Here is a 27,816-nt window from a genome sequence, read left to right on the forward strand (position 1 = left end):
ACGAAGATATTGGAGATATACTTCAGAGGTCCAGACTATGGGAAACCTGGAAAAATTAATAATTAATTTGGATTGCAGTTTTGTTTTTAAAAATTTTAGTTTATTGTTTTAATTGGATTATGATTATGATTTGATAGATATGTTAATTGGCTGTTTTTATTAGAAAATCAATTAAAATGTTTTTTAAAAAATAAATAAATAAGCGGTATGTGATCAACTCGGGAGAGTGCAATTCCTATCCAGGGCAGGCAATTGACCAACTTATCAGACACAGGAACTACACAACACATAGTGCCTGTCTTGTCAGAATTCAAAATCAGCTTGATCTATGATAAGAGCTGCTAATCTTCAGATCTGCCCCTTCATGTCCTGCCTCGTAATCCTTGATGAGTGGAGAACAGCTAGTTTTTCAGAAGTGGGGAAAATGCTTTCTGAAATGTGCTACTTGGTATGCAACAGCAGTGTACTGAGGTCAAGGGTGAACTAATGGATCAGGACTGCATAATTTACTTTGATTGGGCACAGTGGTTCTAAATTCAAGTACCTAGCAACACTGAAACATGGTTCAGGTTCATAATATAAAATAATACAATGGTTCGGCACATCATTTAATATATATGCATACTGCAATTAGGTAAAAGGTAAAGGGGCCCCTGACCATCAGGTCCAGTCGTGTCCGACTCTGGGGTTGCGGCACTCATCTCGCTCTATAGGCCGAGGGAGCCAGCGTTTGTCCGCAGACAGCTTCCGGGTCATGTGGCCAGCATGACAAAGCTGCTTCTGGCGAACCAGAGCAGCGCACGGAAACACCGTTTACCTTCCCGCCGGAGCGGTCCCTATTTATCTACTTGCACTTTGATGTGCTTTCGAACTGCTAGGTGGGCAGGAGCTGGGACCGAGCAATGGGAGCTCACCCCATTGCAGGGATTCGAACCGCCGACCTTCTGATCAGCAAGCCCTAGACTCTGTGGTTTAACCCACAGCGCTACCTGGGTCCCCCTATACTGCAATTAAGAGGGTGCTAATTTAATAAATCAAAAATCTTACAAGGCCTCAGCAAAATTTAATCAAAATGAAGCATATTTAAATTCTACTTATTTCCGTGGAAAGAGGAGTATAACACTTCCCATGGAAATCAATGGGGCTCAACACAGCACTGCAGTGTAGCTGGATCAGAACCCAATGTTTTCGATATCTAGTCATTTCTACAGATTCAATTGTCCCAGTGTAGTAAAGCTGTACTTATCACTTCCAGTTCAGCTCATGAGATTAGTATTGATGTCAAAGCCTATTGGTTTCCAGAGCATTACATATATACAGTACAGACATAGTTAAATAATAAGCTCAGCATTTCACAGGTGCTGAAGCTAATCTGAATTATCTTTGGTTTAATCCACATGGTGATCAGAATGTGAGACCTGCAGGAGTAAAATTATCCCCCAGAAAAAGCAGTATTTGGTCCAAGATGTAAGGAACTAGGGACTTCTAAGTGTTTCTTAATCTGTGCAGAGGGAAAAGGTATGAAGTACAGCAAGTTTAAACAGGGAAGACTAGAAGGAAGACAATCTAAATCTGGGAATCCAACCAACCACCACATTCATTCATTCATTCATTCAGTGCATAAACTGCCTTTTAACAGTAGCTAGGCAGCACACAAGACAGAACAAATCCATCAGAGTTATAATAAAAGGCAATTAGAATGCAGCAGAAACACAACTATAAAACCAAAGCAAATCACTTTAAAGCAAAGAGTGGAAAAACAAAACACTGCGCAGACACAAAAAGTAAGGCAAAAGACAAAGTAGCGAAAAGAAATTCTCAGAGTTAAAGCAATGCAAAGTATAATGAAAGGGGATGGGGGGGTTGTAGCAACGAGTGTTTTTTGTCTAGTGCTGAAGAGACATTAAATTTGGTGCTGGGAGGGCAATCCACATCCATGGAGACACACTGCCGGGTCAGAGAAAGAATTTCTCTCTTGTAGTTACCCAGCTAGTTAGTTAGTTAGATTTGACTAAGTACCATATAAACATCCTTGGGTCCTAAAAACCAATGGTCATCCAACAAAAATAGGACCAGACAAATGCCCTGGGCATTTCTGCATTCATCACAGGATTCAAAATGTGGCAATTTAAAGTTAGCTTGTTTCAAACAAACCAGAGTTAACTTTAACCACATTTTGTTTGTTTAAACAAAAGGACAAACTGTGGTTAAACAAAAATGGAAGGGAAAGCTTTCCATTATACTGTATAACATTTACAAAGGCAGCCCTGTAAAGGTTTAATGTTTTATTATCATAGCTGCCAAGTCTCCTGTATTCCCCGGGAAACCCTCATTTTTCCAGCTGTTCCCAGCTGAAAAAAACGGAATTTTTTATTTTTTCACGGTTTATTCTGGCGCAGCGGCCATTTTGGAACTGGGCGGAGCATGCTCCAAAGCAACTTTTGATGCTGCTCTGCCCAGTTCCAAAATGGCTGCAGTGCGACTTCTGGCGCGGCGGCCATTTTGGAACTGGGCAAAGCAGCATCAAAAGTCACTTCTGAGCATGCTCCGCCCAGTTCCAAAATGGCGGCAGCGCTACTTCCGGTCTGCTACTTCCGGTCCGATCCCTTATTTCTCTGACAGGAACTTGGCAGGTATGTTTATTATGTTTTTATATACCGTATGCCCAGAGTGGCTGGGACAACCCAGTCAGATGGGTGGGGTACAACATTATTATTATTATTATTATTATTATTATTATTATTATTATTATTATTATTATTCCAGCTTTTCCTGCCAGTATCACTGTCCTTGGCTTTGCTGGTTGAAGCTGATAGGTTTTCTAGGCCAAATCATCAAGAAGGCACCAGGTTGGGGGAGGCTGGCTTAAGATTTTTTTCTTCTTTAGGAAGTATTTTATGTATTCTTGTACACAGTGCTGTGATCATCAAATAGTGTGTTCTAGAAATATTATACTGTGATAAGTACGGGTGATAAGAGAGTCCGTCTGTATTCTGTAGTAATGGTTAGTGTTGGATGGAGACCTTAGAGACCAGGGTTCAAATCCCCACTCAGCCATTAAGCTCATTGGGTAACCTTGGACCAGCCACTAACTCTCTCCTACCTCACAGGGTTTCTGTGAGGAGAAAAGGGCGAAAAAGAGGAGCCACCTTGAACTCCTTGAAGGAAAAGTGCGATAATGATTTTTATCATGAACCAACCCAACTCCTAGGGTGGTGAAAGTTCCACAGGATACTTGCAAACAAAATATACTGTACATATTACTTGTTTTTAATCAGAGAGGGAATCAGGGAAGGATGTTGGACTAGATGGGCATTGGGCCTGATCCAGCAGGGCTCGTCCTCACTTATTAATGCTGCTTCACGGCAGCAAACCTGGATAACTCAGCTGATTAGAGCATGATGCTGATAATTATAGTGCGAAGGTTGCAGGTTCAATCCCCGTATGGGACAGCTACATATTCCTGCATTGCAGGGCGTTGGACTAGATGATCCTCAAGGTCCCTTCCAACTATGATCCTATGAAATATGCAACAACTATATACTGCAAAATAAAGAGACTGTTTGGTCAGTTTGCATTTCTTAGTACAGAAAGTATTGATCTGATGTGTAGAGATTGTTCCACTTCCGATTAATTCAAGAGTGTTCTGGAAAGTTTTCTTTCTATGTGAAGGAAACAGGCAGAGAGTTCTTGTTTGGGTTATTCTTCCTGGGAAGCTGGTTCTGTTATCTTTCTGTCAAGGTCGTGCTGACTATAATAGTAGGGCCAGAAGGAGTTTCTCACTTTCTCCTTCTGTCTCTTTGTATTGGTGTTCTGTTCTGCATGCTATAGTGTTAAAGTTTAGACTTCTTATAAGCACTGTAAGTTTTATTGTAAGTGCTGCAACTGGATTTTTATGGACTGTGCCCACCCTGAACGTATTGGATTTGTGACCATTATGCTCATTTGCCTTCAGTAGCAGTAAAGCTCTGCTGAAATGAAATATTAACTGCCTCTGGTCTATTCTTTTGAAACTCTGCAACGTGTTTTAAGTTCTTTCCTCCTCCGGAGATGGAGCAACATGTTTTCCCTGCCCTCAAGCCCAAAGGCTGCGGTGGCCGGGCCTGCGTGGTTGGCCCCAGGGCTTGGGCAAAAAATAAATGCATAAAATGGAGTCTGTGCACCCTTGTACTGGACTAACTTCAACTGGTCAACAAGCAGCAGCCTTCAAGCCCCAGCGACTTCTCATTACCCTCGCCTCTGTGTTTCTCACACATCTTCTCTTACTCATTGGCAGCAGGTCAAGGCTGAGTGAGCTGGCCATCGCACCGGAACCCCTCCTTGTCTCCAGAAGGGAGGTCATAATGCTGACAAGGCACGCGGTCCTTTGAAAGGATGGCAGGTGTTTCTCAAAGCCACTGATCCAAGGTGAAGTAATGGACACAGTACAACTGCCTTGCATGAGTTCACTCCAAAAGCACCTACGGAATTGTGATGGGGAGAGGGCAGAGAGGCTGGGCGCCTGACAGCTGACAAATGTACTGCTAATGAACAACAGATGACAAGCAGAAGCTGGGAGCAGCAGTGAAACAAAAAACCAATTATTTACAACAGGTGTGGGCAGCGTCTATCGCCTGTGGCCCACAGGCATATTGATGAAGTCCACAGTCTGCCTTATTGGATCCCTCAAAAGTCCTGGCCTTTTAAAAGTACCATATTTTTCCATGTATAAGACGACCTTTTTCTGATTTTTTTTGTGTGTGTGATAAATTGAGGGTTGTCTTGTACACGGGTTAATATGCTAAGTAAGCAAGAGCTGGTGCCACGGCGGTAGCAGGGAAATGTCGGAGAGGGGGCTGCTTACCCTCTCTTCCTGGCTTAGGTGAGTGCCAGTATGCGGTGTATTGCGGCACCAGTTCCGTCAGCCAGAGCGCGGGATCGTCGAAAAGCTTCTCAACAGCTCAGCAAACTTACAAAAGAAGCTCAACAACTATTGAGGGTTCCCAAAAATAGGGGTCGTCTTATACATGGGGTTGTGTTATACACGGAAAAATACGGTATACCTCCCTCCGTGCTATAGAAACATGTTTGGTGCAAAAGTATTTTTCCAACACAGGGGACTCCTTCACTCTGCCATACATAAACTAAATTTGCTGACAGGTAGGAATTGCAAATCCTTACCTGGCAGGTCATGTTTTTACCTGCTAGAGACATTTAATTGCTCGAGATCCAGAAAGGGGCACTTACGCCCATTTATTTAACAAATGTATAGGGCACAAGATTCCCAAGGCACCATATAACAAAAGCATGACAATAAAGACCATATAGAATCAATAAACGATTTATGAATTGTCAATATCAATATTTGTATTTAAGGGATACAAACACAAGGGAGAATAATTGGTAAATATTTTCGAGACAATTGAATGCAAAATTATTTCTTTCCTGTACGGCTGACTTCACTTTCTTCATCTCAAAAGCCTTCAAGGCTGGACATTGAGACAGAAGCCAAAGACATTTTGATGCATGTGAACGGAAAGACGGAATCTACATTTATTTCTTGGTTTTCCTACCTTTTGTTCCACTTTCAGAAACTGAGCAAATTCCTCGACAGTGAGGTGGTCTTTCTTGTCACTATAGCTCAAAAGCAGTAAGTAGAGGTCGCGCCTTAATGACATCATCTTGTAAAACACAGAAAACTCTTCAAAGGTCAAGGTTCCCTGGTTCTCATCGGTGTCGGCCTCCTGAGGAACAAGCATAACCAATTATGTATGCTGGGTAGTATGGCAGACTCTTCACAGTAGGAAAAGATAACTGTGAATACCCATGTGACTCAATTCAGACTTAATTTAGACCTGGGGCCCTCCAGATGTTGCTATACAACTCCCCTCAACCCTGACTGTTGACCACATTGGCTGGAGATGCAACCTGAAGTCCGACAAGATCTGGAGGGGGAAAGGTGCTCCATCCATTGTATAACCATCATTTAGAATTCCAAACCACAGTTTGAGCTTCCAAACACACCAGAGGCAAACCATATTCAGAGCTCCTTATTTGCTTTTGTTTTCCACCCTCTTGGCACTCCATTTCATACCTTTCTTTGTGCTGCAGCAGTGTCTGGAGGCAGAACGATGACCATAAGCGTGGCTTGAAATTAACACGTCAGACAAAACTATAACAAACCTAGGGATCTTATCTGAGGACTCGGCTACATTAGTCAAGAAACAGCGTTTTGAATGCGTTATAAACATGCAACACCAGATGGTGCCAGAGAGCAAAATAAATTTCTAAGCATTTTTCCCATAAAGTTTTTTTCTTTTGCTATAACGATTAAAATTCTGACTTATTGATAGCATTTTTTTTCCTGTGTATAGATCCACCTTGAGCCAATGAATCACTTCACATGCCATGCCAAACCATGGTTTCTTTTTAAACAATGGTTTAATCATGAACATACCTTCCCACACTGTGGCACAAACAATACATACGGTAGCATGTTTGTTATGTTGCAAAACCTTGATCATGGTTTGCTTCTCCTTCTTTTCCAAATAAACTATGAGCAGTAATCCAGAAATAACCTCCTGACTTACAGTTTGTGACTTGTTTCAAGCGAAACGCTATACTAAGGCTTAGTTGTGTCATGCACAGAAGAGGAGAAGGAAGCCATTCATGGTTAAACCATGGTTTGGAATCAGCTATGGTTTGGTGTGAACCAGCCCGATCCATCAACCAATCCCAAATCCAAGCCATTTCTGTGATTGTCATTCAGCAGCATTTCTGTATGCCAACAACACACACCAAGCCAGGAGGGATATTCAATTGCCTCTGCTGCATGTGTCAACCTAAATGCATGCCGTGTTGACATAGCAGCAGCCTGAGTCACCAGAGCTAGGCAGCAGTGGAGGACAAATACGTGAGTCAGGAGCTGGGAGAGATGCCAGAAGTGGGGTCCAGAGCGAGAGCCAGAAGGAAGGCCAAGGTAGCAGAAAATGGGCTGTGACAGACACAGTGACAGACAAGTGAAGGAGATTTTTAAAAAGGATTAAAAGCTGAACTGTAAGGAATCCCGATCAATGGCATCGCAACGGGAGGGCATGGGGGGCGGTACGCTCCAGGTTCCATGTCTGCGGGGGTTACAAGAAGTCATCCCGCGGGGGCTCGCAGCGGCGCGAGCAGCCATTGTGCTGCTGCAGCCGCATGTGGAGGATCCTCCGTTCGCGGCTGCAGCCGCGAGCAGAGGATCCCGGCGCCGGCAGCAAACCGCTAAGTACAGCGCATGTGCAGCATCACATGCATGCACTGTACGTAGTGACGCCACACAGTGCTGTATAGCAGTTTACCGCCAGCACCGCTCCAGCACCATACAGATGGTGCCCAGACCCCTCCATCGCCGCTACAGCCGCAAATGGAGGCTCTTCCGTTTGCGGCTGCAGCCACAAGCAGAGGATCCCGGCACCGTCCGTACGGCGCTGGAGCAGCGCCGGCAGCAAACAGCGCGTGTGCGGTGTCACTACATACGGTGCATGTGTCGTACGTAGTGACACCGCACATGCGCCCCACATAGCGACGCCCGCCCCGGGTGTTACAACGCCTTCCTTCACCCCGATCCCAATCTCCCAGAAAACAGGATAGAGTTGGCTGCATTTGAATATAGTAGTAGTAGCAGCAGCAGCAGCAGCAGTAATTTATACCCCACCCATCTGGCTATGTTTCCCCAGCCACTCTGGGTGGCTCCCAACAGAATATTAAAAACATGATAAAGTTAGCAGTTTCACTCCTCCGATGCTGCATTTGTGATTGGTGTTTGGATTTGTTATCCTGCTTTATCACTACCCAAAGGAGTCTCAAAGCGGCTAACATTCTCCTTTCCCATCCTCCACCACAACAAACACTCTGTGAGGTGAGTGAGGCTAAGACTTCAGAGAAGTGTGACTAGCCCAAGGTCACCCAGTAGCTGCATATGAAGGAGCAAAGACACGAACCCGGTTCCCCAGAGTACGAGTCCACCGCTCTTAACCACTACACCACACTGGCTCTAAATCACATGCCTGTCTGAGAAGAGTGTGGGAAACAGAAGACAGTCTTATCTCTTCCGCTGTACAGTGGTACCTCGACTTACGAACGACTCGACAACCGAATTTTTCGACTTACAAATGGGGGTAATGACCGCACGCTTACAAATGTCTCGACATCCGGAAAAAAACCGCAGTGGCTTTAGATAGGGATTTTTCGACTTACGAATTTTTAGATAGGGTTGCTTCGACTTACGAATTTTACGAGTTTTCAATGCATTCCAATGGCGTTTTTCGAGTTACGAATTTTTCGACTTACGAAGGTGCCTTCGGAACGGATTAAATTCGTAAATTGAGGCACCACGGTATGTACTTTGTAATGTACTTTCACTTTTACTTGTGCCTGTTGTTCTCTTGGAGCTGGAGAGAACGGACACCATTATGCTTATGTCTGTACATAGTGTGTAAATAAATAGTAGATTAAACATTAAAAACTTCCCTAAACAGAGCTGCCTTCAGATGTCTTCTATAAGTCAGATAGTTGTTTATTTCCTTGATATCTGGTGGGAGGGCGTTCCACAGGGCGGGTGCCACAACCAAGAAGGCCCTCTGCCTGGTTCCCTGTAACCTCACTTCTTGCAGTGAGGGAACCACCAGGCCCTTGGCGCTGGACCTCAGTGTCCGGGCTGAACAGTGGGGGTGGAGACGCTCCTTCAGGTATACTGGGCCGAGGCCGTTTAGGGCTTTGAAGGTCAGCACCAACACTTTGAATTGTGCTCAGAAACGTACTGGGAGCCAATGTAGGTCTTTCAAGACCAGTGTTATATGGTCTCGGCGGCCGCTCCCAGTCACCAGTCTAGCTGCCACATTCTGGATTAGTTGTAGTTTCCAGGTCACTTTCAAAGGTAGCCCCACGTAGAGCTTGTTGCAGTAGTCCAAGTGGGAGGTAACTACAAAAGTGACACTGATCAGCATTCAAAATGTCCACTGCTAAATCCCACGCAAAAAAATTCAGCATGGTACAGTGGTTAGAGCATTGGACTATTTGGAGGGAGACTCGGGTTCAAACTCCAAATAAGCCACAAAGCTCACAGGGTGATCTTGGGCCAGTCGCTATCTCTTAAGCCCGGCCACCTTCACAGAGCTGTTGAGCAGAGAAAAGGGGGAAATTGCTGACACGACCTTGAGCTTCTTGAAAGGAAAGGTAGGAGAGAAATGTTACAAATTAAAATAATTTTACAAAGGTAACGTCTTCAAATACATTGATCTCCAGCTCCACTGAGCTGAATGGAACTTACACCCAAGAAAATGTATAGCAGCCTTAAATATGAGGCTTAAATGTGAGGCTTTGAATGAAAATCAGCACAGTGCTGCCTCTGAATTTTACACCAAGTTGCAGGAGGCTGGGGGGTTGGGGGTGAGTGGAATTCCACGGCCTCAGATTGTTTCATTTCTGCTGCCAAAATGCTATTCAACAACATTAAAAGCCTACAACAACAGAGGACTCAGGGGGAGAAATATCCAAACACTAACTCTACTTTTGATTGCTGTTTTTGAGTCTGTCCTGAGGGAAGAAAGGTGGATAACTTACTACATGCTATTATGGCTTTTTTATTTTTATTTAAAAAAAAAAACAACTTTCAGCATCAGCTTAAGAGGATTTGCTTGGGATTTACAAAACATTTCACAGCAGTTCTTCCCAAGTATACTCTTCCTTTTGTGTAGTTAAGTCCCCGGAGTAACGAGCTTTCAATGAAGGAAGTTTTTGGCTTTCCCTGCTAAGTTTCAGGCAGCTGGCTGAAAGCCATTCCAGAAGGGAGAGTGGAAAAGGGTTCCTCATTATTAGCCCCATTCAAACAATACTCATGTGTAGGGCATATTTGTAATGTTGATGGAGTGGGGGCAGGGCAGGCACACTTTTAGTGCTGCTCCCACCACACAGGTGTAACAACCATTGAGGAGGGCACAGCCTTCCGCGGAGGAATTCAAACAGGCAGGCATCTGATCCCATGTACGGGTTCCATGCAACAGAGCACTTGTCCCAAACAGTCAAAGCCCCTAGGCATGAACTGGTGCTTGTGCATTTGAGTTTATTTGAAGATGAACAGCACACAGTTCTTGCAGGAAATAAAGACCCGGCAGCAGCGTCAAAAACCACAGTCCAAATCCACCATCATTACAGATTTCCCCTACACATCAAATTAAAGAGTGAGAAACATTTGGGTGTGGGCAAGGTAGCCGCTGCTGAGCTCCTTTACCTGAGAAAGACACAGGGCAAGCAAGCAAAGAATTTGTTCACCCGCTCCTTGAACCTCCTCAGAGTAAAAGGCAGGTTGTGCTGCTGCCGCCAAGACAGCCATACCCCTGCCAGTCCTGGGACAATCGCCCAGCCATGACCCAGCTCTCTGGAGGAGCCACCCTCCTTGTAGAACTCCAACTTTTAAAACCCACTTCCGTTGCCTATCTCCCCTGCTCCTGAGAAGGAGCAGTCATCTCAATACACAGTGGGAGTTTCAAAACATATTTAATAAATGCTGCTGCATCCCATTAAAGTTAGTATTTGCTTGTCTGTACATCCTTACATTTATGCCCCACCTAAGGAGATACATGGTTCTTCTCCTCCTTGTTGGGAAAAGGTAAAGGACCCCTAGACAGTTAGGTCCAGTCAAAGGCGACTAGGGAGTGCAGCACTCATCTTGCTTCAGGCCGAGGGAGCCGGCGTTTGTCCACAGACAGCTTTCCGGGTCATGTGGCCAGCATGACTAAACCGCTTCTAGTGCAACAGAACACCGTGACGGAAACCAGAGCGCATGGAAACGCTTCCCACCACAGTGGTACATATTTATCTACTTGCACTGGTGTGCTTTTGAACTGCTAGGTTGGCAGGAGCTGGGACAGAGCAACAGGAGCTCACTAAGTCATGGGGATTCAAACTGCTGACCTTCCAATTGGCAAGTCCAAGAGGCTCAGTGGTTTAGACCACAGCGCCACCCGCGTCCCATGCAGTTGTATCCTCAAAACAACCCTGGGAGGTAGCTCAGACTGAGAGATAAAGAGTAACTGGGCCAAGGCGAGATTCTTAGTTAAGGGGGATTAGAATCCAGACCTCCCAAAGTCCAACACTAACTGCTACACCGCAATGGCTCTAATACTAGGGAGCTGCTAAGTTATGGGTGCAGAATGAGAAAGGAAATACGTAGCGCTGCTGTGTTCAAGGAAACTCACAGCACAATAGTGCAGCTAAATACAGAGGACACTCAAAGCAACTGGGTCTAAGAGCGATCAATTACTGGCATCAACACAAAGCAGATTTCAGCATCCAGCCTGCAATTAACTAAATGTTATAATTCCTTGAGAGAGGCCTGCTGCCAGATGTCAGCAGTCCAGCAAGAGTCCAGATGCTGACATGGCCACAATGATTAGCTTGTCCCCATCTTCTCTTCAATTAATGGCATCCCACAGCCTGCCCATTAATCTTCGTCGATGCCCTCGGGATTCTCTCCTTACAAGACAGAAGTACTGTTCGTGGGGGACAGGAGGCGGGCAGGTGTGGAGGATTCCCTGGTTCTGAACGGGGTAACTGTGCCCCTGAAAGACCAGGTGCGCAGCCTGGGAGTCATTTTGGACTCACAGCTGTCCATGGAGGCGCAGGTCAATTCTGTGTCCAGGGCAGCTGTTTATCAGCTCCATCTGGTACGGAGGCTGAGACCCTACCTGCCTGCAGACTGTCTAGCCAGAGTGGTGCATGCTCGTTATCTCCCGCTTGGACTACTGCAATGCACTCTACGTGGGGCTACCTTTGAAGGTGACTCGGAAACTACAACTAATCCAGAATGCATCAGCTAGACTGGTGACTGGGAGTGGACGCCGGGACCACATAACACCAGTCTTGAAAGATCTACATTGGCTCCCAGTATGTTTCCGAGCACAATTCAAAGTGTTGGTGCTGACCTTTAAAGCCCTAAATGGTCCAGTATACCTGAAGGAGCATCTCCACCTCCATCATTCTGCCCGGACACTGAGGTCCAGCACCGAGGGCCTTCTGGCAGTTCCCTTGTTGCGAGAAGCCAAGTTGCAGGGAACTAGGCAGAGGGCCTTCTCGGTGGTGGCGCCTGCCCTGTGGAACGCCCTCCCAACAGATGTCAAAAAGGAAAACAACTACCAGACTTTTAGGAGACATCTGAAGGCAGCCCTGTTCAGGGAGGCTTTTAATGTTTAATAGTTTATTGTGTTTTATTTTTCCGTTGGAAGCCGCCCAGAGTGGCTGGGGAGACCCGGCCAGATGGGCGGGGTATAAATAATAAATTATTATTATTATTATTATTATTATTATTATTATTATTATTATTATTATTACACGAGACTAACACTTAAGCCCCCGGGAGGGCAAGGAAAGATGCTCACCTGAAACATTTGTCTTACTTTCCTCCGGGGCAGGTTGACGTTCAGTTTATGCATCAACTGGTGAATCTCTTCAATATTCAGCAAGCCATCGCCATTCTTGTCTGCTTCCTGAAAGGTCTGCTTCACCCAAGTGCAGATGAATTAAGGAAAGGGTAAACGGCTTGTACCAAAATGTTCCTGGCTTTGTTTTTGAATTATTGAAGAATGCAAAAGGAAAGAGGTGAGTCATATAAATCAGGCACAGGCTGACAAACTATTTGGGGGTGTGGCAACGAGAAACAGTTCACACATGATATTTTCCCCACAAGGGACAGCGCACACACACTGCAAATGTTTCCACCTCTCCATGCATATATATACAAATACATATAAATACACACACACACACACACACACACACACACTCAGCTTTCAGGGCAGTTGCTCTCACAAGGTCGTGTACATGGCAATATAAATCCACAGTACACTCCTTAAAACAAACAATTAAAATTTAACCAAGATGCAACAATGAAAAAAATGGATTAAAATAATAATGCTTCTAGACTTCATTTTCAATTCACCTGCAACTAGGCCACACCTTCTTCCTGAGGGCAGACATCCCATAGATGTGGGGCTACGACTGAACAGGCCCTAGAGTTTAGCATTGCATACATGAGCCTCTGGCTTGTGTTCCCCCCCCCCCCCCCCGGTCCAGCACTTATATGCATTTTTTTCGACTTATCACAGTTCTTTGTTCTCTTTAAACCAGGAACTGTGGTTAGCCTTATATTGGATTTGCTGAAATGAGCCAAGCCCATAGCTTGAAGTGGGCTGGTTTCAATACATCCTAGTTAACACTCCCTACCATTGGTTCATTCTGATGGGAATGAGTAGAGTAAGCTAGTGCACAATGCCTCCTCTTCCTCCAGTATTCAGAGAGCACTGCCTCTAAACCAGAGAGACTCTGTTTTGCTGTAGCGAACATCCATAAATGTATTTTTTTTAAAGTATTTGAACTAGTGGCTATTCTCACATATTGAGCTAATCAGTTACACAAACCAATTGTGTAGTGTGAGAGCAAACATACTTCCTTTTGCCAGTTCCAAACCTACCCCAAATCAACTCAGCTGGATAGCCCCAAGTCCTAAGCAATGTGTGAATAAGTGGCGTTGGAAAATTCCGTTTAATTCATTCTTGCACTCTTTTACCATGTTCCCCCATATGACATTGTCCTTTTTCCTGAACTCAAAAAGCTGCAAGCTCTTTAGATGTGCCTCGCAGTGATGACAGGAACACAGAATGCTACTGTATATCATTGGTCTATCTAAAAAAGGGGGGGTAAAGGACCCCTGGACAGTTAAGTCCTGTCAAAGGCAACTATGAGGTTGCAGCACTCATCTCGCTTTCAGGCCAAGAGAGCTGGCGTTTGTCCACAGACAGCTTTCCAGGTCATGTGGCCAGCATAACTAATCCGCTTCTGGCACAACAGGACACCGTGACGGAAACCAGAGCACGCGGAAATGCTGTTTACCTCCCCGCCGGAGCAGCACCTATTTATCTACTTGCACTTTGTGCTTTCAAACTGCTATGTTGGTGAGCAATGGGAGCTCACCCCGTCATGGGGATTTGAACCACTGACCTTCTGATCGGCAAGCCCAAGATGCGCAGTGGTTTTGACCACAGCAAGACCCACATCCCTATCTAGTTCAGTCTATCTAGTACTGTATCTATCTAGTTCAGTGTTGTCTCCACTAACGGGGCATCTTCTCTCCAGGGTCTCAGATGGGGATCTCCTCCAGCCCTGCCTGCAGATGTTGAGAATTGAACCTGAGACCTTCTGCATGAAAACCAGAGGCTCTACCACCAAGCTGCAGCCCTTCCCCATTTCCAGATACTTCCCTTGACTGCTGTATGTCTACTTGGCAGTGAGCCCCGCTAACTTCAACGGAGCTTCCTCCGTCATAGGTATGTGGAAGATTGCCGTTTCAGTTGTTCTTTTGTCTACATTCTCCAGCTCTGCAATAGTCTCTTGGCCAACCAGCCAATTTCATGGAACCTTTCCCCTATTGCTCACTTTCTCCCTATGCCTTCCCCCCCAACTGATGCATCCCCCCCCCTTTCGAATCCACATTCCCTGGTGGCTTCTGTTCTCTTCCCACTCCAGCTGGAGCTGTTACAGGGGTCATTTCTCCCTGCCGCCTCCCCAGCTGCCAAGACCGATAATGCAAACAAGGCTTGAAGTCGCATTTCAGCACAACCAAACACACGGCAGCAGCGTGCAGGGCCTCCAAAAGTCAGGGATAAATATAGAAAGTTCGGAAAGAGTTTATGGAGCTTGTAATTTGCCACAAAAGGCTGGCAAGCGCTCCTCTGTCTTCCGACAGTTGGAGCTGAAATTTGGAGATGGGAATTATTAGGTCTAAGAAAGCGTCCCCCGACTTTCACAGTTTGCTCGGGCAACCTGGGTTGAACGAAATGGGAGCCACCATCCCGTATCTTTGCTGGAGAATAATTTGTTTCATTTCCAGCTAGTTTAATACTCTGGAGAAAGTAAATCTTCAAGTGGAGTTTCCCACCACCAACCACCCCTCCCCGAATTTACTCCAGTTTTGCAGTGTCTTCCGCCCTTGTTTTGTCTTTAGCATACAGTGACATGAAAGACTGATTGAGTGATTGATTATAGGGAAACGCCTCCCACCTAGTTTTATTTTTATTTTTCACCTTCCATTTTCCCTCTCTGCTTTGTCTCTGAGCAAAACTGAACCATCTGCAGTCCAGCTAACATAGTCCTGGCTTGAACTTTAACGTTTCTTTCTTTCTAAAAGTGGCCACAGTCCAGGGATGCTTGCATGCAGGAAAAGCTAAAATGCAATATTGTACTAGTATAGTAACAAATTTTGCCTACCTGCAAAGGTATTTAATTCTGCCACCAAATGCAGATGCCTCACACTACCTATTGAGGGTGCAACTAAAATCCCAGGGCATTGCTGCCAAAGAGGACCTTGAGAAGGACTCAGCAGCTCACCAGGTTTATTATTATTATTATTTAATCAGAATTAACAGAGACAAAGTTGTACAACCACAGTGTATGTACAACTCTACCTCTGTTAATCCTGATTACCTTCCAGAAAAGGGGAAAGTGGGGAATATCACCCCACAGGGTGGTATCTAAGATATTAATCAAAAATAGCAAGAAAAAAAGCAAATCTTGGCAATCTAAACTAAAGCCTTTTACAAAATATGACCAGAGATTAAATCTAGGGCACACCTTGTACCTCAAAGCATGTCATGATGCTAGAGATGGAGAGACTGTGGCTCTCCAGGTGTTCCTGGATGACAACTCCCATCATTCTTGAACATCAGCCAAGCTAGTTGTGGCCAATGGAAGCTGCCATCCAATCATGTTTGGAGGCCCACAGGTTCTCCACCAACCAGAATCCCCAGATAGAGAGCCAGAATCTAGCTTCCCCAAAGGATATTGATCGTGTGTTCTCTGTCGCTTGGCAAGAGAGTCCTCATCGCTGATCCCAGCCATCAGGTACTTCAAGCCGGTGATCCAGGTGCGAGCTTCCTCTGGGTTGGAGGTGATCAGATCCAGTGACTCCATATGGTTGCCGTGGTAAATGGTGAAGCAGCAGCTCGGGTCAAAGTTGCCTTCAGCATGGCGATGGAATATTTCCGACTGCCGTCCTTCAGTCACTTTGTAGATGGAATCAATTATGACTGTAAAAGCAAAATAAAACAGGGGGAAACCCGAAAAGTGAAAGGGCTCAGATGCTTCAAGTTTCCATATTGCTCCTTGCAATTTCGCCTTCTACCTTAATGAGCTAGGCCAAAAATGATTAAAGAGGAGGTTTTGGGTGGCTTTATAGAAGGCTCCTTGATAGATATTGTGCAAGGCTGCATCCCTCTGAAGATGTAAGTCACTCTTCCCCAAGCTGATGCCCTCCAGATCCCTCAGTACTGGCAATGTCAGTTGAGGCTGATGAGAGATGGAGTCCAAAATGTCTGGGGGGTATCAGGGGTGCTCTTGTTAAGTGATGGGGAGGCACAAAACAGGAACTCGGAAGGAAGGAAGGAAGGAAGGAAGGAAGGAAGGAAGGAAGGAAGGGAGGGAGGGAGGGAGGGAGGGAGGGAGGGAGGGAGGGAGGGAGGGAGGGAGGGAGGGAGGGAGGGGTTGTGTATTGCTTAAGCTACTACAGGTAAAGATACTGGATACATTTTACACTGTAAACCAGTGTACATACCAAGCTCCTAATTCCTTAACCATAAGAACCTAAGAAAAGCCTGCTGAATCAGGCTAAATAATGGCCCATCTAGTTCACAATAGCCCCTCCACAAATGCACTGGCGGATGAAGGTGGGGGCGGGGGGATTAGTCTGCCCCAGGTGCCATCCAGGGGGTGACATCATGGCCGCCCCCGTGCCCCCAGGGCGCTTGCCGCACATCCCTGGGACGTTTGCCACACCCCTGGGATGCGTGCCAGCCATGCCCCCCCAATGTATGCCGCATCCGGTGCCAGAGCAGGTAGCTCCGCCACTGCATAAATGTGTCCGATCCTCTTTTAAGGCCAACTAAAGTTGGTAGCTATCACTGCCCCTGTTAGAGTGAGTTCCATATTTGAACGATGTTCTTCATGAAGTACTTTCTCTTGTCTGTCCTGAATCCCCCAATATTCTGCTTCATTGGATGTCCACCACTTCTAGCATTGTAAGAGAGGTAGGCATGGGTGTACCCAGCATGGGGGCAGGGGGGTGCTGCTGCCCCCCTAGAAGACCAAACAATGGGCCCGACTTGGGAAGCAAATACCCTGCGCAGGCGCCCCGCTTGTTGACACGGGAGGGGAGGGGGGAGGAAACGCTGCTGGTGCCGTGGCTCCTCGGCGGCGGCTCCTCCTCTCAGCCCGCCCTGCCTACATTTGCACCAATTCCCGCCCACTAAAGCCTTCGCGCCTCCCAATGGAAAGCCCTGCCGGGCGGCAACCTATCCTGCCTAAGAGCTCTCCTGGGCTGGCAAGTGAAGGAGACGCGGCTCCCTGCATTGGTTGCAGCCGCTGCTGCGCTCTGCCTCCCAGTAGACTGCACTGCGATCGTCGGTGCCGCGGGCTGGGAATCGCCCCCTTCCCCCCTCCGCACCCCCCCTACCCCCCCCCCTGAGTTAGGAATTGCTACTGAGACTCCTCCTGGGCCGGGAGAGGAAGTGCACCGACAGGAGCCAGTTCAGCCTCGGCGGACAGAAGCCCGCAAAGGAGGAGTGGGGGGCGGTGCCCGAAGGCGGTGGTCATGGCTGCTGCAAGGAAGCTGTGGGGGGGCGTTTGCGCCGGATTGCCGGCGGCAGGAGTAGCCCAGCGGCAGTGACCCTTCCTCGCCCACCCCCAGGCAGCTCCTTTCCTATTGCCGGGGGTGGGGGGGCGGCACAGCTCTCTGCTCCCCCTGCGTGCATTGCCCTCTCTGGGCATTGGCTGCTGTTTCCTTCTTTGCAATGCGCCCCCCCCCCAGCCGCGCTCCCTTGCTGCCCCTGCCGAGAGAAGGGCGTTGAGGGTGGGGGAGCCGCTGTCGCCACCGTAGGGTCGCAGCTGGGGGGGGCTCGCTCGCCTGCGCTGCGCCACCCCACCTTTCCCATCTTTTGCTCCCTTGCGATGGGGAGGCGGCGGTGGCAGCTTCTTCTTCTTCTTTGAGGGTCTCAGCTTGGGGGGTCCCCAGTATCCTCCCAGGCCATGGGGGGATGGCCCCCCAGGACTAGCAGACCTCTGAGCTCCTTCCCCATCCCAGATATAAAGGGTGGGAACTGGCAAGGCTTCAGGGGGACCTGGAGGAGGGAAAGCGGGGCCCAAATGGGTTTTTCAGGGGGTGGCTAGCCATAAATGGATGGGAGTGGTGTTTTCAGAGCAGGGCCGTCTTAAGCATACCTGGCGCCCTGACACCGTGGTGTGACGGATCCCTCTGGTGCCCCCGCCCCGTTTCCCGGCACGGCGGGCGCAGCTCACTGCGCGGCTGCCGCCTGGAGGGCCGGAGCCCTTCGCAACCTAGCCTGGCCGTAGGGCTGGCCCTGGGCCAGGGGGTGCTGCCCGCCCCCTGTTGCGACGCCCCTGTGCGCGGCGGAGGTGGCCCCAGGCCCGCGCGCCTCCGGAAAGCAGCCTGAAGCCACTGAACAGCTGAGAGGCGCGCCTGGGGCGGCCTCCGCTGCGCCTCTCAGCGGGCGCAGCTTTGCTCCTGGTGGCCTGGTGCCCTGGCGCCCCGCGCCACCGGACCCGGACCTAGAGACGGCCCTGCTTCAGAGCAGGGGAATTTCGTGTGAGAGTTTAGGGGGTTCATTTAGTGACTGCAGCTGCCGCCGCAGAGTCATCGGGCCCGCTGGCCCTGTAGCCCCGCCCACATTCCCACTTTGTGGCCCCTCCCCTCCCGTGCCTTGACCCCGCCCCTGAACGACCATGGCTTGCCCCCCCCCCTAGTTTTGATCCTGGGTACGCCCCTGGAGGTAGGGGGATTCTCTATCCACTTTCTCCATGCCACTCATAATTTTATAAAACTTCTATTGTGTCAGCTCTTCCTTGCCGTTTTTCTATACTAAAAAGATCCAAAACGCAGCAATCTTTCCTCACAGGGCAGTCACACCTTGTAAATTTTGGTTGCCCTTTTTTGAACGCTTCCCAAATCTACACTTATTGTTGTTGTTGTTGTTTACAAAATAATGTGCATTGTCTCTTTTTCAGGTTGTGTTTTCTACAGATCACTTACAGGGCAGGCTTCCTCAAACTCAGCCCTCCAGATGTTTTGAGACTACAATTCCCTTCGTCCCTGACCACTGGTCCTACTAGCTAGGGATCATGGGAGTTGTAGGCCAAAAACACCTGGAGGCATGAGTTTGAGGAAGCCTGACTTAGGGTATGTGTGGGCTCACTCGCTGGATCACCGTTGGACTGGTCATGTTGTGCGAATGCCTGATGATCGTCTTCCAAAGCAGCTACTCTATTCCGAACTTAAAAATGGAAAGCATAATACTGGTGGTCAACAAAAGAGGTTTAAAGACTGTCTCAAGGCAAATCTAAAAAAAATGTAGTATAAACACTGACAACTGGGAAACACTGGCCTGTAAGCGCTCCAGTTGGAGAACAGCCTTTACCAAAGGTGTCAAGGGCTTTGAAGAAACTCGATCTCAGGACGCAAGGGAGAAACGTGCTAAGAGGAAGGCACGCTTGGCAAATCCACACCGTGATCAACTCCTGCCTGGAAACCAATGTCCCCCACTGTAGAAGGACATGTGGATCCAGAATTGGCCTCCACAGTCATGGACTCATTGTTAAAACCGTGTTTAATGGAAGACAATCTTACTCGGCTACGAGTGATCGCCAAAGAGATGTGTGGGGTTTTGTGTCAGTGTCACTTGGGTAGGTTTGCTTGTTATATTTCCTTGATAGTGAAAGAGGTTGGGGGGGCATCCTAGGGCTTGGTTGGTTGTCTTGGGTTGGCTGCAGTGAGATTTGCTTCTGGTTGGGGGGGGGGGGTGTTGTCAAGTTAGCCATGTTGATTCGTATGCTGTCAGTACACTATCCTTTTTAAGGTGAGGCACCCAGAACTGTACCCAGTATTTGAACTACTAGGAGAGAGCTTTGGGATCAAATACAACCCTCCACTTCCCTACCCACATCCCTCCCCCTGCCAATCTTAAGCATAGTTAAGTTTTATATGGCATTAAACTTAACCACGGGAACAGGGTTTAAATGTGAGAAGACTGGGAAGGGGATTTGGGCTACATTAAAGGGACTAGGAGTGATGGATAGGTACCTGTGCTTTAAGGATAGATCTAAAAGACGCACACACAAAAACGCATCTTAGAAAGAACTCACTTTTTGCTTTTTCGCTTTTCCTGGATGGCCTCCATCGGATGCAGGTCCTGTGTTCATCGAGGTAAAAAAGGCGCACAAGTCCTTTGGCCCCGCTCTTCAGTTTAACCATCTGAGTCCCAGACTGCATTACACTCATGCATCTTTCAACTGAGGAGGGAAAAAGAGAACACAACAAATAGCTGAAAGAGCACTTTGATGCCTAAGTAATTACTGCAGCACTTATCAACAGAATAAATACTGCATAATCCTTTTATTTTTCATCCGATACGAAGGAAAGCTGGGGATTAATCAGCCTCTGAAAACATTTGTAACATTAGAATGAAGCCTATTTAAGAAATTATAACTATAATTTTTATACAACAAAACAGCAGCATTGAGCATTTGTCCTGCATTCATCCTGATTTGCTTCTGGGGTTTTTTATATACCGTATTTTTCGCTCCATAAGACGCACCTGACCATAGGACGCACCTAGTTTTTAGAGGAGGAAAACAAGGGGGGGAAAAGCTTTCTTGAATTGTCCTAGGCATAGCAGCCAACTCCTAGAGGCCTAGGTGCCTTTGCCCCCCCCCATTCAATATCTGAGCAAGTTTCTTTTGCAAAGGGGGAAAGCTCCATTTTTGAGGATCAGCTCAAAGTTGTTCAGCTTACCTTGCAAAGGGGGGGAAATCCTGTTTTTATGGGGTTCAACTCACAGTTCTGCAGCTTCTTTAGGAAAGGAAAGGGATCTATTTCTACAGTTTCCAGACAGAAAATCTAATCAGCCAGTCACATGTCTCCCTCTGCAGTTGGAGGATGGATGGCGGCTATCAGATTGAGGTTGAATCCTGACAAGACAGAAGTACTGTTTGTGGGGGACAGGAGGCGGGCAGGTGTGGAGGATTCCCTGGTTCTGAATGGGGTAACTGTGCCCCTGAAGGACCAGGTGCGCAGCCTGGGAGTCATTTTGGACTCACAGCTGTCCATGGGGGCGCAGGTCAATTCTGTGTCCAGGGCAGCTGTCTATCAGCTCCATCTGGTACACAGGCTGAGACCCTACCTGCCTGCAGACTGTCTAGCCAGAGTGGTGCATGCTCTAGTTATCTCCCGCTTAGACTACTGCAATGCGGGGCTACCTTTGAAGGTGACTCAGAAACTACAACTAATCCAGAATGCGGCAGCTAGACTGGTGACTGGGAGCGGCCGCCGAGACCACATAACACCGGTCTTGAAAGATCTACATTGGCTCCCAGTACGTTTCCGAGCACAATTCAAAGTGTTGGTGCGGACCTTTAAAGCCCTAAATGGCCTCGGTCCAGTATACATGAAGGAGCGTCTCCACCTCCATCATTCTGCCCGGACACCTAGGTCCAGCACCAAGGGCCTTCTGGTGGTTCCCTCGTTGCGAGAAGCCAAGTTGCAGGGAACTAGGCAGAGGGCCTTCTCGGTGGTGGCGCCTGCCCTGTGGAACGCCCTCCCAACAGATGTCAAAAAGGAAAACAACTACCAGACTTTTAGAAGACATCTGAAGGCAGCCCTGTTCAGGGAGGCTTTTAATGTTTAATAGATTGTGTTTTATTTTTCTGTTGGAAGCCGCCCAGAGTGGCTGGGGAGACCCGGCCAGATGGGCGGGGTATAAATAATATATTATTATTATTATTATTATTATTATTATTATTATTATTATTATTGACAACAATTGAAGCCTAGGCAAGGGGCCTGGGCGGAGCAGGGAAGGGAGCTCCTTATCTCCCTCCCCGATCTCTTGCAATCAGCTGCTGAGCGGGTTCCTTTCAACACTCTCTTCCCCTCTTGTTAGCCTTTAGCTCTTTCTAACAAAAAAAGAAAAAGCAAGATCTGCCTTTCGCCCCTGTACAATTCAGCTCCAGGGACCATGCATTCGCTCCATAAGACGCACAGACATTTCCTCTTACTTTTTAGGAAGAAAAAAGTGTGTCTTGTGGAGCAAAAAATATGGTAATGACCTGTTCATTCCACAAGTTTGTGTTTTAAAACAGGCTTGTACTAGACTGATGTACTTAGGGTTGCCATATTTCAAAAAGTAACCCAAAAGTTTTACAAACCCAAAGTTTTACAAAAACGCCAAAAAACCTGATTTTTCAATTGACTTGCCACAAATCCAATACAAATACAATACACATTTCAGAAATTCCCCCCAGACGTCATTTCCGCCTTTGAAATCGCAGTCATGTCTGGGAAAATCCAGATGTATAACAGTTCTAGATGTACTCCAAACCTAAATTTCCAGCATGCTTTTGAAATCTTCCAACACAATACTGACAGTCTGCAGATGACCCATCTCATAACTGTAAATCCAAGGGTTTCTGGTACTTTTCTACTTCTGCCGATACAAATCTTTTAAAATGTCATTTTTTAATCTCTATAAAGGTTAAGCAACTTAAATTCCAATTTATAAAAACAGCACCTGTTTTTATGGCAAGTCAAGAAAATATTTTAGGGTGCTTCTCCCTCCACCCCATACACACACAAATGCCAAAACTTTAACATACTCATTTCTCCTTAACAATATATGTTCTTGGTTCAAGTTTAAACATAAGTAGGGGGGAAGCGGGGCACATTGATACACCAACAATATTTCATTATTGAGAAATGTTACTCGTGTCGCGACATCACTAAAATTTGTCTATACATGTGTGAGTATAACAGTTGCGACCGCGCCGCCCGCCAGTTAGCTGTTGGCGTTTGACATGAGTAGGTGTGTTTTTAGCACACCCAACTAAAAAATTATGTGAAATGTAGAAGTGTTCCAACACTGTTTTATGTCATTTAATTAAGATTTAAGAATACCAAAGGTAAGTTATTCCACTCGGTAATCAGGATTACATGTGATTTTTAAATAAGTTCAGTAATTTTATTAATAATTGTTAGTTTTTTTGAAAATGTCCATTGGGTCACTTTGATACACATTGATAGGTATAAAAGTGCCCCGCTAGTGTACAATAGTGCCCCAATATACAAGTTTGCATGAAATGTCTAAACTCATTAAATTTGAAAAGAAAAACAAAACTGTTGTTTACTACGTGGCCAAAGTCATTTCTAAGTATAATATGACTGATTGTCAAGTGTCATATCTCAGGGGAAAAACCAGGATCTTGTATATTTGTCTTCCCCATTGTAGAAGATAAGGCAAGCACTGATTTCAAGGATGTTGTTTTGCAGTTGCCAAAACCAAATTTCTCAAAGGGCACATCTCGAACATCATCTCTTTATACTTCTTCTATTGACTTAAGTGGATATAATGTGCAATAGAAGCTAAACGTTAAGTAATTCTCTTCTTTTTTATAAGCATTTAGTTTAAATTACAATTTTTTGACTACTTAATGTGAGTTCTTATACTTTTTTAAAGTTTTTCCAAAGGTTTTTTTTTAATGGATAGGTGTTTGAGGAAAGATTAATATGTTTTGATGTTTTGTTAAGAAAACCTGCCATAAAGTCTATGATACCGGTACGTGTGAAACAAGTTTTGATACGTAATTTAGATTTTTAAGTAACAAATTGTAAGACTGATTATGATCTCTCACAATAAAAATGTTTTTTTCATTAAATTTTTGCAAATAATGACCATTCTCATACAATTTACGCTTTATATCAAAGTGCCCCGTAGTTGGGGCAGAATGATACAAAACCCATTTTTTAATAGAAATCATCATATTCTAACTTAAGTGGTCCTTTTGATTGCTATTATAATATTGATTAGTTATGCCATGCATCAAGCCCAATTTTTTTTATTTGACTCATTTTTGTTACATACAATATGAGATTGAATTTTTCTGTATCAATCTTCCCCCTACATAAACTCTCTCCCATTTCTCCCTACTTATGTGACCCTGTTCATGCAATTCAAACTCCAAGAGCAGAGAGTTAGTCTTACACAAGCTGAGTGCAGAATCTGCTATGTGAAAGAGCTTTCTATAAATCAGAACAGATTCAGAGGAGGGCAATTAAGATGGTCAGTGGCATGGAAAACAAGTCCAATGAGAAAAGACTGGGACTGGCAATGCTCAACCTGAAGAAGAGAAGACTCAGGGGGACATGTTAAGATTCTTCAAATACCTGAAGAACTGTCACATAGAAAAGGGCAAAAGACATGTCCTCTGTTGTCCGCAAGGACAGGACTTCATCTGAGAGGCTGAACTTACAGGAAGATAGATACCTGTTGAACAGTAGCTGAAATCTCACAACTGTGAGAGCTGTTTGACAATGGAACTGATGAGTCATTGGCCACTAGGGCTAAAAGCAGCTACGTATTATAAAGGGGAAGATGGTGTCAGTTGGGGAAACCATGAAAGGAAAGGGATTAATCCAAACTTCCCCCAACACCACTGTTTCCCATTCATGGTGGTTTTGAAGAAAGGGGTATTAAGAGGTCAGACTCACGGATTCCCTGCATTACACAAAATCTGGCCCTTATTTTACAGCATTGTTCTATATTTCACAGAACCTTCAAAAACATTATAATAACTTCCAGAGGTGACCTGGTTAAACTTATTCGTCAAACAATTGTACTTGTGTCATGCCATAACAGAAAACCTACTTGTAGACAAGCCTGGTCGGTAACATTCCGAAAGGAAAATAAGACACTAATTTGTTCAAGAAAATGAATTTCCCCCTAACCATTAATGTATAAGAGTGAATCACAACAGCCATCTTTCCTGAACTACTGGCTGGGACTGAAGAGGATTTATAATTCAAAACATCTGAAAGGCACCAAGCTGGGAAAGACTGCCCTAATGTATGAGTTATGTCAGGGGTTCCCAACAAAATTTTCTTGAGGACCCCTTATCAAGCCGTTATTGTGACAAGGACCCCCATTAATTCCTAATCCTAAAATTAAAAAGTGAGAGCCAAATTAAGAGTCTTTTTATATTTTATATTTATATGTTTTTTACAGTTACAACAGAGTACACCATCAGCATACAGTTAGTTTTAATTTTCAGTTCTTAATGAGATGAACCACTTTTTAACCAACGGTCCATTTTTAACTACGCGAACTGTAGCTTCCGCGAAAAACAACGCTTTGTTTACAAACACTACTGTTTTGCAAAGAGGCAGCACACGCCAGGGAGGAGGGAGGGGAATGGAGAAGACAGGGTACCTGCGCAGTAGCGCACAAATGAAGCCGACGCGCGCAAAGCATCTTGGGGAGGTGAGCGTTAGTAGAATGCGTGCGCTGCCTCTTTGCAAAACAGTAGTGTTTGTAAAGCGCCACCTAATGGCATACAGCAGAACTACTGCCTCTATCTAATTCTAGTTTTGCGCTGGACTCTGCTCATGCAGGAAGCGGCCAAAACAAAAAAATCTGTTATCATACGAAATATATTTAATATATTTTTTATTCTAATAGCATCTTGTGGACCCCTCTGGCATAGCTCGCGGACCCCTGGGGGTCCGCGGACCACCTGTTGGGAACCACTGAGTTATGTTATCAAAAGAGAATACTGTAATGATACATGAAGAAAAAGTCTGTCCAGGAATGGAGTCTCTTTAGGTGGGGAAGGAGGGATCACAAATGGGAATTCGTCACAGAAAAAGAACAATATAAAATTCTTTGGTGCTAAACTGTATTACCAAATAACAAACCCATTAGGCAGGTCAGGATTTGTCTTGATGTTTGTTTGGATTATGCAACCCTAATTAGGAACACGAAGTTTGAAAATCTGTATTATAAAGACAACTTGCTGCAGCACTTATTTGAGGGGGAGGGGCACTGAAAAGAACACACAATTTTAGATATACATACTGGCCTGTACAAACATCCTGCCTTAGATGATGGAATCGACATACTAGCCATGAACAGGCAGGCTCTGTCGTTTCATATTTAAGTATTTCAGAACATTTGGCATATAATGCACATGTATGTGCATCTGAAAATGATACTCACTTATACAAAAACCATATTGTGATATCATTCATATATGTGTGTGAATGTTTTTTTTTTTGTTAGATTTTCAAGGGGGGGAATCGTGAGTATATACAGAAATGCGGTTGTTGCTTTTCTGTTCTGCAAATGAGAGGAAATGACAGGTGGCTCAAAAACATTGAAAACTATATTTTTCAACAAGGACTCAACTAAGTAACACAGGGCTTTAATCTATAATCTGGCTGTGCCTGCAGATATATGGAGGTTGGAGGTAGACAAATCGCCGTAACTTTTGAAAGCCTAACAAAAGCCTATTTTAGTCTGCACTTCCATTCTGTGAGTGCATTATCAAAAATTGCCTGACAATGGAACATCCTGCTACAAACAAAACCATGGCCATAGAAATCTGGTCCCATCCTTTGGGCCTGCAGCATTACCTTAGCATTAGAGTTAGTCAGAAGGGATTCTGGAGAGCACATAGTCCAACTCCCGTCTCAAATCAGGATCCAACTACATCACCCCAAGAGATGACCACCCAGTCTCTGCTTAAAAGCTTAGCGTCATGGAAGAATCACAGAATTGGAGAGTTGGAAGGAATCCTGAGGATCTAGTCCAGGCATCCCCAAACTTTGGCCCTCCAGATGTTTTGGAGTACAATTCCCATCTTCCCCGACCACTGGTCCTGTTAGCTAGGGATCATGGGAGTTGTAGGCCAAAACATCTGGAGGGCCGCAGTTTGGGGATCCCTGATCTAGTCCAACCCCCTGCGATGCAGGAATATGCAGCTGTCCCATACAGGGATCGAACCTGCAACCTTGGCGTTATCAGCACCATGCCCCAACCAACTGACCTATCCTGGCAGTTTGTGGGTCATAGGAAGGTGCCTTATCCTGAGTCAGACCATTGGTACATCCAGCTGAGTATTGTCTACACTGACTGGCAGCAGCTCTCCAAGGTTTCCGCCAGGGGTCTCTTCCTGTCCTGCCTGGAGCTGCCATGAACCTCCTCCATGGAAAACAGATGCTCTAACAGTGAGCTACAACCCTTCCAGGGAAACATAGCCCACCGCTTCCCAAGGCAATTTAGGAAATTCAGCTGGTTGTTTAGATTCCTACAGTTTCCACCCTTTGGCTCTAGCCCTGCCCTCTTAAACAATGGAGAACAAATGTCCTTAAACTACACCGTAACTGTGTGAACCCCTAAAATCAAAGCTCAACAATTCCCCCTTTTAAGCAAGCAAGTAGTGATTCTGTGATCTTTGTTTAGGAGGGACTTAGTTGCTAACAAACACTACATAAAAGCAGACCACATAGCGACAATCCTTTATATTCTTACCTATAGTCCATTCCCTTGAACTCAGTGTGGCAACTCCAGGCGAGCGTAAATTAAGGTTCAGCTGCCAGCCGTTTTATTTAGCAAATCAAAACAGCTGTTTTGAACAACAGCCAGACTGAAAACAAAAGACGAATCTTGCTATTTAGGAACAAATCGCGCAAAAGCATGGGATACCAAACAATTAGTAGTTGCTATTTGAAATGGAATCAGCCCAGCAGCACGCCCGAACTAATCACGCAAGCATTTCAAATAATCTTTTAAAAACAAAAACAGATCGGAGCGCCAGCAGCAGCATCTGTCGAAATAAATAGCTTGGGAATCACACCTGACAGTGACATCCTGCTGCCGCCACCCGCCACCCGCCCTGCTGGTCTTTCAGTTC

The 27,816-nt window shown here is 45.8% G+C and overlaps 1 protein-coding gene across 5 annotated transcripts in view; it reads right to left on the reverse strand.

Annotated features, from left to right (window-relative positions):
- PLCH1 (phospholipase C eta 1) overlaps positions 1–27,816 on the reverse strand; it is a 147,191-nt gene that overhangs the window by 53,892 nt on the left and 65,483 nt on the right. For all 5 annotated transcript variants that reach the window (XM_088669833.1, XM_088669832.1, XM_035133663.3 and 2 more), the window contains 4 exons: positions 20,221–20,367; positions 15,854–16,097; positions 12,396–12,525; positions 5,553–5,723 (listed from right to left, as the gene is read on the reverse strand). In XM_088669833.1, the coding sequence (XP_088525959.1) occupies positions 5,553–5,723; positions 12,396–12,525; positions 15,854–16,097; positions 20,221–20,367 (692 nt within the window). The remainder of the gene's footprint in view (positions 1–5,552; positions 5,724–12,395; positions 12,526–15,853; positions 16,098–20,220; positions 20,368–27,816) is intronic.

This window comes from Zootoca vivipara, chromosome 5 (assembly GCF_965207765.1).
Source record: "Zootoca vivipara chromosome 5, rZooViv2.hap1.1, whole genome shotgun sequence".
Taxonomy (NCBI): Eukaryota; Metazoa; Chordata; class Lepidosauria; order Squamata; family Lacertidae; genus Zootoca; species Zootoca vivipara.